This window comes from Primulina huaijiensis, chromosome 6 (genome assembly GCF_012295235.1).
Source record: "Primulina huaijiensis isolate GDHJ02 chromosome 6, ASM1229523v2, whole genome shotgun sequence".
In the NCBI taxonomy this organism is placed as follows: Eukaryota; Viridiplantae; Streptophyta; class Magnoliopsida; order Lamiales; family Gesneriaceae; genus Primulina; species Primulina huaijiensis.
In genome coordinates this window covers 15,920,499-15,931,642 of record NC_133311.1, presented here as the reverse complement: position 1 = coordinate 15,931,642, position 11,144 = coordinate 15,920,499, and the positions used below count along the sequence as shown (strand labels likewise).

Here is an 11,144-nt window from a genome sequence, read left to right as displayed (position 1 = left end):
TCCATACTTCATCTTCATCGGGTTGTACCATCTCGGACAAAAAGTCTGATAAGGCTTGTGCTTTAATGGCCACCCGGGGTTTGTATTCGATATCATACTCTCCTAATTCCACTGCCCATTTGATCATTCGCCCAAATACTTCAGAATGAGTCATGATCCTGCCTAAAGGACTATTAGTCAAGACAATTATTCGATGGGACAGGAAGTAAGGCCTTAGCTTCCGGGCAGTCATGATCAAGGCCAGAGCAATCTTCTCCACTTCACTGTACCGGAGCTCGGGTCCTCTCAGAGCATGGCTGACATAATAAACAGGCTTTTGATCGGAGCCTTCTTCTTTTATTAGAACCGAGCTGACAGCATACTCTGTGGTGGATAGATAAACAAATAATTTTTCCCCGGGCTCTGGTTTCATCAACACAGGGAGCTCTGCAAGATGGATCTTCAAGTCCTAGAAGGCCTGTTCACATTTGTCATCCCATCCAAATTGTCGGGCCTTCCTCAAGACTTGAAAGAAAGGATAACTCCTGTGCGCTGATCGGGAAATAAATCGAGAGAGGGAAGCAATCCTCTCGGTCAGCTTTTGTACGTCTTTGACAGATCGAGGAGATGGCATGCACAACACGGATTTGACTTTCTCTTGATTCACCTCAATTCTCCGATCTGTCACTATGAATCCCAGAATTTGCCACTCTTTACGCCAAAAATGCACTTGGCTGGGTTAAGCTTGATCCCGTAATGTACGAGAGTGGCAAAGATTTCTTCTAGATCATCAATAAAGCTGGCAACCTCCCGGGTCTTGCCCAGGATATCATCCACATAGACTTCCACGTTTCGTCCTAGTTGCTTCTCGAAAACTTTGTTCATCAAACGCTGGTAAGTAGCTCCTGCATTCTTTAACCCGAAAGGCATTACAATATAACAAAATGTACCTCCCGAGGTGATGAAGCTAGATTTATCCTGATCACTCTTGGCCAGGGGGATTTGATGATACCCCTGATATGCGTCTATGAAACTCAGTAATTCGAAGCCCGATGTGGAATCCACCAATTGATCAATACGGGGCAGATGATAATGATCCTTGGGACAAGCCTTATTGAGATCGCGGAAATCTACACACATGCGCCACTTTCCGGTAGATTTGGGTACTAATACCACATTTGAGAGCCATGTAGGGAATTGAATTTCCCGAATGTGGCCGGCTTTCAAAAGCTCTTTTACTTGCTCATCAATAACTTTGTCCTTTTCAGGACCAATGTCTCTTTTTTTGCTTTATCGGGTGAGATCCAGGGAGGATATTCAGTTGGTGCTCCGATATCAGGGGAGAGATCCCCGTCAACTCCTGTTGGGACCAGGCAAACACATGAATATTAGCTTTTAAACAGTCAATCAGACTAACCCGGGTGGATGCACTAAGGTCCCGAGCCACTCGGATTTGCTGGCCTGGTCCGACTTCTACCATTTCCTGCTCCTCCTCTACGACAAAATGCACCTCTCCTTTCTCCAACACTCTTCCTCCTACTTCATCCATTCTAGCTTTCTTCCCTTCCCTCTTGGATTTGCTCTGGTCCGCCCGGACTGCTTCCACATAGCATTTTCGCGAAGAAGGCTGATCTCCCCGGACTTCTCCTACCCGGGCTCCCACAGGAAACTTTATCTTTTGGTGGTAGGTAAATGCCACAGCCCTTAGCTCATTCATGGCCGGTCTCCCTAATATGATGTTATAAGAAGATGGGGAGTCCACCACAGTGAAAGAGGTCATCACCGTTTTCTTGATATCCTGGGATCCCAGGGTTAGTGGTAAGACAATCTCCCCTTCCGGGTAGACCACATGGCCAGCAAAGCCAAAGAGGGCAGTTTCCACGGCTTCCAAATGGTAACCCTGCAAATCCATCTGCACAAAGGCATCTTTAAAAATTACATTTACACAGCTGCCCGAGTCAACAAAGACTCTCAGAATGTTATAATTTGCCACCCGGGCTTGGATAACCAGAGCATCATTGTGGGGTAGATTCACCCCCTTTAAATCTCCTGGGCCAAAGCTGATTACTGCCTCGCTCCTTCTCATTCCATCTACCTCCATACACTGACTCCTACTCCTCGACTTCCTCGTTCGGTTGGAGTCTCCATCAGTAGAGCCTCCTGATATCATTTTTATCAACCCCGTAGCAGGGGGTGAATTCTTTTTTGTCTCAAGCTCGGGCTCTCTTCTCCTCCCGGGCTCTCCTCTCGGTATACTCCTCATACCCCCTCATCGAGCGCTGGACCCTGGCTGTGGAGATGTCCATGGCAATCTCGGTATCTTATTGGATTGACTTTGTTCCAGGGTGGAAGGGGAGAAATAGTTTCCCTTCAATGTTTTGCAATCCTCGGTGTTGTGATAACACACCTTATGGAGAGTACAAAATCCTCTTTTCTCAGGCCGGGATAATTGATGGTCCAGGGCCAGATCCCTACTACACTCCTGGACCTCTCTGTCCCGGGCAATCTTAAGAGGCACATGGTGGGAGAAGTGTCCTGGATTATTCCTTCTCTGTCCTTTCTCCTCGGGCCTAGCTACCCGGTCTCCTCTTTCTTTTCTTACAGCTTCCCTCTTCTGCTTCTGGGCTACCTCCATGTTGATGTATTTTTCTGCCCGGGATAATAAGTCATCGAAATCCGCGGGCACTTTTTTGGTCAACGATTTGAAAAATTCACCCTCCCTCAAGCCTTGTGTGAATGCCGTAGTTTTTGTTTCAGTAGCGCAAGTAGGTACATCCAAAGCCACTCTATTAAATCTTTTGATATAAACCCCCAAACTTTCATCCAGGTTTTGCTTAACTTCGAAAAGACTAAAAGTAATCTTCTTGTATTTCTTGCTACTACTGAAGTGGTGTAGGAACACCTTCTGGAAGTCTTTAAATGAATCAATGCTCTTAGGAGTCAGTCCTTCGAACCACCTTTGAGCTGAGTCCACCAAGGTAGTAAGGAACACCTTACACTTGATTCGATCTGTATAACAGTGTAACATAGCCATGTTCTCAAACCGGGCTAAGTGCTCATCAGGATCCGCATTGCCATCGTAATCTTTGACTTTGGCGGACTTGAAATTTCCGGGAAGAGGTTCCCGGACAATGATATCAGTAAATGGGCAACCCTTAGCAGTAGCTCGAGAAATGCTATGACTCTCCAACTGCCCTTCCAGAACTTTCATTTTCTGCCTTAATTCTAACAACTCCTCAGCTACGGTAGGTGATTTGGATCCAGCACTAGACTCCCCATCCTCTCCTCTCACTTCCTCCTCCCTCCACTCTTGCTCTTGCTCCTGCTCCTGCTCATTAATTTTCCTCCCTCCCGGTGGTGTAACTTGATGAGAAGCTTCTCTCCTGGCCACAGCTTTCTCCACTGCTTCGGAGATTATTCTAGCCAACTCCTCCGGGGTCATGGTAATAAGGTTGGGTCCTGTGGGAGGAACACCGCCACCCTGCCCCGAAGCACGCGTATTATCCCCATGAGCCCGGGAATCATCTTGGTTAGTTCTTCGAGTATGAGCCATATCAACGCCTTAATCTCAACCTTCCCACAGACAGCGCCAATGATGTGACTTCGTTGAAATGGATGAGCCGGGTAAAGAGCTCCAACGGCTCAAATCAATAATTTATAGTTTTTAGGGAATTTGAGTGAAGATAATGGCTTCAATAGCACCTGCAAACAATGAAAGGAACTCGTGAATGGGCGCCGGAGGGGTGTCCGGCGTGGCCACTCCGATGCTTAAGTCAGCAGGTTGAAGATGAACAAAAGCAATATTTAGTAGAAAATATGTGTAATGCTTAAGAGTTCCAAGATTTCAGAATCTGTAAATGACATTAATACCTGCTATTTATAGTAGAAGATGAGGTAGGTACCTCGATTCCAGTGCTACCTACTAAGTATGACAAGTCGGCTGCCCATACCCTATCTTCTGATGACTTCTAAGACACTCCAAGCCCAAGTTGTTATGACAGATTAGACGTCCTGTATGAATCATACTCGAGTGTGGTTCAATTCTCGAGGTGGCCCGGGCAATTGGTTACCCGGGTACCTGTATGAGAGCTCGGGCTATGATGACTGCCCGGGAAGAGAAAAAATGCCTGGGTGCTTGCGCGAGAGACCGGGCTGTTCGGAGAATACTTGGGAAATATGTAGTGCTCGGGCTCTTGATGGTGTCCGGGTCATCAGCGACCCGGATCCTTATGGGGGTATCATGGACATTGTATAACTTTCGGAATTACATGTATATTACATATTATTAATTTCTTCTGTTGCAACAACCACCCGGACCAACTAACCAAATTGGTCAGATTGTATGAGCTCTACTTATATTCGTTTTCGCCCGGCCACTCGGGTTTGCTCGTGTTTGCATGAGCAAGCGATGCACACATAGTCGTCGTATGAGTTAATTTTGTTAATCGATAGTGTGATATATTATTAAATATTAACTTTTATTAGAAAATGAAAGTACGAATATTAGTGTACTATAATGCATGTGAGTGGTTGTTGTGGTCCTAACCAATATTCATCCTGCAACTCATTTGACCGGGTTTAGTTTTGGTCCGGAATCTCTAATTTATTTGATTTGCTTGATTAAATTTGAGATAAAAATTTTATTTCTTCAAATACATATATTATTATAATTTACTAGTTTTGAGAGACCCTTGTCAAAATAATATAATATAAACTGCGGTGAATTAATTATACGTCAAAGTACAGCTATATGTGGGAAAATTTGATATTATATTATTTTTAAATTCAATGTAAATAAAAAATATATGTGTTCATAAGAAAAGGATGAAAATAAGTTAAATAAAGAGGAAAGTAGGGGAAATGAATTATTTTGAGAAAAAAAAATATTTTATAAAAGATAATTATTATTATACATGAAAATTGTGTATATTAAATCTATTATGAGTATGTCTTTTGTGAGACGGTTTCACGAATCTTTATCTGGGAGACGGGTCAACTCTACCGATATTCAGAATAAAAAGTAATACTCTTAGTATAAAAAGTAATAATTTTTCATAGATGACTCAAATAAGAGATCTGTCTCACAAAATACGACCGGTGATCACACAAGTTTTTGTTATTCAAAATTATATTTAAATTTGTTAAAAATAAATTTCATAGGAATAACAAATTATAAACCATGTCATAAAATAACAATTGAAATTCATGTCATCAATTTCCGATGATGGGACACAACAACGTTATAAAATTAAGAGACCAACAGACAGAAACCTATGTTTTTAGGGTGTGCCTAGACAACTGTCCGTGACCTGGGCATCGTGCTAATTTGATGTCCCATTTTATAAATTCTTAAACTTACGTCGACGCCACGTACATATTTGTCCAACACCTTTAATCGAATAAATTAAACATCGTAAACCACGAGAATACAAGGATCGTGTAATCAGGCTTTAATTAATCAATAATAATAATAACAGCATAAAGTAGATAAATATTTGACTAATTTATGTGTCTGATTCTTACTGTCAATATGATTTATCGTGACTTATTTATGTCGTACTATGTTTATCCAATATGGTTTTATCGTGGCTTATATGATGATTTACCTAGTGTGTATCGAAACATAGCGGTTTTTAGATTCGAAAGAAATTCATGAAACTTTTGATCAAATTTTTTTAAATATTAAATGTTTTATAGAAAAAAAAGATAATTTTGATTTATGAAACCAAAATAGATAGCTTAAATTTAATTGCATATGGAAAGAAACAACAACGTGTAATTCTGCGCATTAAAAATAGTTACAAAAAATTGTATGAAATAGTCTAACAAGTTAATTTTGTTAAAGAGTTCTTAAATCTGATACGAACGAGAAAAAAATTTATTTTATGTAAAAAATATTAATTTTCATTGTATATATGAACTGGATCGATCAATCTCACAGAAGACCTAATAATCAACCATTGCATTCAGAATATATATATAAAAAAACAAAAATGGATAACAATGAAGCACGGAGGCACCGAGTGTTAATATTATGGAATAGAAGATATATAGGTAAAAAAAAAAAAAGGATGAAGGGAAATAAATGACCTAGTTCTATTATTACAACTCAAATTTATTATCGAAGGTTGACTAAGTGGCGGCTGGGTCAATAAAGTATTGAGTATCAAGGTTCAAAGAATTCTAACATGTTTTTGTTGAATGATATTGGTATATAATTGATATTTTTTTTATAGTATAATGATTTTATGATAAATTGTTTATAATATTTTGTTATTTCTTCAATAATGTTTAATATGCTAATTTTTATATTTAATTTTTTTTCCTTATTGTTTTCTACAATTTAGTATATATACACAGTCTACTCGAAATAAGTCAAATTTGAGAAAATACAATTATATATGATAATATGATATTTGAGTAGGATGTTAATATTCAATCCTCCAATGGATATGAAGATAATGATGAATTGAACATTGGATGGGATGATAATAAGGATGATGATGATGATGATGATGATTGATATATTAAATGAAGATACATATAATAAATGATGATGTGCACGTATGATATGAAATCATTCTCAAACCCGACTCATTGTCATCTTTATTGAGTATTACTCCTTGCGTCTCATATATATAAATTGAATTTTTTTCTTTTGTCTCAAATATATAATCTATTTTTATATTTAATATTATTTTATCTGTTTTTTATTAATCTAACCCTATTTAATTTTTTTAATCACTGATTTGTTCATTTAATTACTAAAATATTTATTAAATAAGGCGTAAAATTAGAAATTTCTTAATAACATTTTTTAAATATATATGAACACACATAATAATAATAATAATAATAATAATAATAATAATAATAATAATAATAATAATAATAATAATAATAATAAGCATCAAATATATGAGAGGAAGAATATTTAATTATGAGAACTCATTACTAAGGCCACTTTTCCAGGTAAGCCCTCGTAGGGACAAGGTCCTAGAGCCTTCTCTCTCATTTTATTCTTGAAGTACTCTTGGTTTCTTGGTAGATTTTATTTGGGTGAGAGCAAATTTGGGCATCAGAATGTTAACGTCCCACAATTTCCGTCGTCTTTGATGTCTGTTTGCGTTGTAAGTGATGATCCAAAAACATTTTTTTAGAAGTTGTTGCAGTGTTTGCCGAGATTAATTGATTACTCAAATTTGTTCGCATTGAGCATCAGAATTCTATCGTCAGACATACTCTGACGTTTCTAACGTTTGTTTGTGTTACAGGTCAACTCACAAAAGTTTGCTCTTTAAGAATTGTTGGAGTGTCAGCCGACTACTCAAATTGACTGCTTACTCAGACCTCTCATTTCGAGTAATATTATTTATTTATTGTATTAATATATATATATATATATATGTGGATTATTGGATACATTCTTGGATAATATAGTAAAACTGAGTTGAATTTTACCGATACGTGCCCGTAAAACCCCAAACTTGAATGCACCTTAAACAGTATCATCAACTACCAATTTTCCCACCAATTAAAACCCAACAGTTGCAACCGTTACCAATGCTGGAACAACATTAATCTCATCGTGTCCGACGGCTAAACTTGGTACGATGAACCAAAAATATTACCCCAAAAACATGTGGGCCAGCTACCAATGTACGCCAAGTAGATCGTATATTCAAAGCCCCTCCACCTTCTTGGGTTTTGTGGTATTCTTTCATGGTAAATGTATTGTGTAGAGACTCGGGCGGGGACCCTGAAATTTCCATGAGATGCCGAAATTAGAATTTACAACCTGCTATAAATACACACAACACATGTATTTCCACGCATACTAGAGGTGAAAGTGAGTTTTCTATCCCGTAAGACTTGAGGAAGTATCGCAGAGTTCAAAGATTTCTACTTTCTTGATTCACGCTCTGTTTATGTTTATGTTCTTTGTTACATTTGTGGGAGCCAGACTCACATGTATCAAGGCTTCATTTTTCATTCTGTATAGTTTATTTCAAGGTCGTCTTATTTTAGAGAATCAAGAATCCTCAAGAATTTTGAAGGGTATGCTCCATTTTCAGATGTTTATTTGTTGCCATCGCATGCTCTTCATTTGGTTTCTTTTTAGGCTACTTAGTGTCCTATCCTTTACATTGAATTATCTCGAGATGTGTTGTATTAGTTGAATTCTAAGTTGTTCCTCGTTCAGTTTCTTGTCACTTCTCGTTCCCCTTTATTTTATTGTTCTTGTAATCACTTTTTTTTTTTTGAGAACTTCTGGTGATAATATTTGTTGAATCTGTTGGTTTAATTTCTTTGATGGATCCTAGTAAGTAGTAATTGGCGGTGGGTTTCTGTTTGGTTTTGCGGGAATTTGGGGGCGGAGGTTGAACTGTGTTTTCTTGATTTAGCTGTGTCCAGCCTGTGATTTCGTATGCTTCTCGTTTTTCACAACTCCATGTGTGTGAGTCGTGTGCTTTTAAGATCCTTCTTTCTTTCTTTCTTTCTTTTTGGGGGCAATCATGTGTTTGATGGGCTATGCCTCTATAAAAGCTGAGACCCCACGAATGCAAGAACCTTTCAGGGGGGGGATTAAATCTTCTTGATAATTCTTCAATCATTTTATAGCATTTTCTTGGAGACAAAATCCAATCTTGCTGTATCTAAAGTTTCAATTATTTTCCCCAGACTCTTCCAGTGAGAATTTTCTTTAAACATGGACGATGAATATGAGAAGTTTATCAGGAGAATGAACCCTCCAAGGTATTGTCTCTCTGCTATTCTAATTCATATGAGTTAACTTAGTTTAGTTCCTTCTTTTCCTGTGGTTTAGTGCTTAATTATATCACTCTCCTCACCTATTGCCAGAGTCGTGATCGATAACGAATCATGCAAAAACGCAACAATCATTCAGGTATGAATCTGTTTGATTCTTCTTTTTTTTTTTTCGGTCTTCATGTTGCTTTTTTAAGAGATGTCTGCTAATTTTCCTCTTTTAATGAAGGTGGATAGTGCTAACAAATATGGAATTCTTCTCGAAGTCGTACAAGTTCTTACTGATCTCAATCTTATTATAACCAAAGCTTATATATGCTCCGATGGTGGATGGTTCATGGATGGTAAAAATATTTCGTTTATGTGATATTGGAAACTTACTTTACGTTTTCCTGATGTTGTTGAATTGTAATCTGGAGAAGTTTTTTCCTCTTTAGTTTTCAATGTCACTGATCAAGATGGAAACAAGATAACTGATGCAGGGACTCTAAATTATATTGAAAAGGTTAGAGTTGTCTTGATCTTGGCAATTTTCAAGCTTCCTCTGTATATTTTTAACAATCCATATGAACTTTTCATTTTATTTTCAGTCACTTGGCCCCGATTCTTGTTTCGCATCTTCAAGGAGAACATCAGTCGACGTGAAATCAGGGATGGAGCACACGTCCATCGAGTTAATAGGAAGTGATAGACCAGGGCTACTATCTGAAGTTAGTGCAATTCTCACACAACTCAAATGTAACGTGGTTAATGCCGAGGTATGGACACATAACACTCGTGCAGCAGCTGTTATGCAAGTAACAGACGAAAAAACAGGGGGTGCGGTGACAGATCCCGACAGGTTAACCATGGTTAAGCGCCGCTTATTTCCTTTGCTAAAGGGTGGTAACAGCTATAGGAAAGCTAAAACTGTGGTCTCCAATGGGGTCACTCACACAGCTAGAAGGCTTCACCAAATGATGTTCGACGACAGAGATTACGAACATATGTGCGATGATTATTCGTTGAATGATAAAGAAACCCCACGTGTTAATGTCGTAAACTGGCATGAAAAAGACTACTCTGTGGTAACAATCCAGTGCAAGGATAGGCCGAAGCTTCTTTTTGATATAGTATTTACTCTGACAGAGATGCAATATGTAGTTTCCCATGGAAATGTTGAGGCCAAGGGACCCGAAGCTCATCAGGTATACTGTTTATGAATTATGACAAATACGATTGGAATCATAAATGTTTTTACAATATGTCTAAAAAATGTTCTTGTTTTTGCATTTGAAGGAATATTGCATAAGGCATATAGATGGATCCCCAGTGAAATCGGATGCCGAAAGGCAAAGGGTTATCCAATGTCTTGAAGCAGCAATACAGAGAAGAGTATCTGAAGTAAGAACAGATAATGTTTTTGCTAAACTGTCATATATTGCAGCTTATCTTTTCACTCCGATAAACGTGGCTAGTCGACACGATCAAGCTGTTGAAGAAAATTTTGAGTTACATATGCCATCATATTCTGTTTGATTCTTGTTTAGAGTTCATATTTTAAATCAAAACTATCTTCCAAAAGTCTGCTTATTTCTTATAATATTGCTTCGTTATCTATGCAACAAAGGTGTTTTCTCCATTTCTTGCATTGATTTAACTCATTTTTTGTTTCGTTCATCACCAGGGACTGAAGCTAGAACTATGCGCGACAGATAGAGTGGGCCTATTGGCTGATGTAACTCGTATCTTCCGTGAGAATAGCCTATCTGTAACTCGAGCAGAAGTGACGACAAGAGCAGGCAAAGCCATCAACTCGTTTTATGTTCGTTGCACTTCGGGATATCCGGTCGACCCCAAGATCATAGATTCCATCCGGAAAACGATAGGGGCCATAGGGCATACCTTACTTAGAGTTAAAGGGTGCCCCGATGGGTCAAATCCAGCCCCTCAAGAATCCTCCACCAGATTCTTGTTTGGGGGTCTCCTCAAATCAAGATCGTTCTGTAATTTCGGTTTGGTTAGGTCCGATTCTTGAAAACATGCATGAGATCATACAATTACCTGATGACTTTGTATAGATTACATGCTTTGAATGGTTTTAATTTGAATAGATTTGGTTCCATGTGAATCTAATTCTTCAAAATTGATCAAGTAGTTTGGTGTACAAATGGATTTTTCTCCGAACACTCTTGCACTCAATATTTTGTTTCATTCAAAATTATTTTTTACATTCATTTACACCGTCAAATCTCCTATTTTAAAAACACTTTAATTAGGATATTTTTGGTATTTAAATAAAAAAAATAATATTAGAATCACTTATTTATCAAATACATTATCTTAAAAAATATCCAATTTTTCATTTTTATTTTCGAACATCATTAACTTCTTCTTCTTCTTTTTTTTCCCACTTC

The 11,144-nt window shown here is 38.1% G+C and overlaps 1 protein-coding gene across 3 annotated transcripts; it reads left to right on the top strand.

Moving 5' to 3' along the window:
- Window positions 1-7,577: 7,577 nt before the first annotated feature.
- On the top strand, window positions 7,578-10,866 carry LOC140978637 (ACT domain-containing protein ACR4-like). Of its 3 annotated transcripts, none has more exons than XM_073443836.1 (8): window positions 7,578-7,828; window positions 8,662-8,736; window positions 8,842-8,887; window positions 8,978-9,092; window positions 9,186-9,253; window positions 9,339-9,935; window positions 10,027-10,131; window positions 10,415-10,866. In XM_073443836.1, exons 2-8 carry the CDS (start codon window positions 8,690-8,692, stop codon window positions 10,763-10,765), a joined length of 1,329 nt encoding a protein of 442 aa, XP_073299937.1. In that variant the 5' UTR covers window positions 7,578-7,828; window positions 8,662-8,689; the 3' UTR covers window positions 10,766-10,866. The 3 variants fall into 3 exon arrangements, with proteins under 3 accessions (XP_073299937.1, XP_073299936.1, XP_073299935.1); XM_073443835.1 differs by having other exon boundaries at window positions 7,579-8,037; XM_073443834.1 differs by lacking the exon at window positions 7,578-7,828 and having other exon boundaries at window positions 8,061-8,736.
- The last annotated feature ends 278 nt before the right edge of the window (window positions 10,867-11,144 follow it).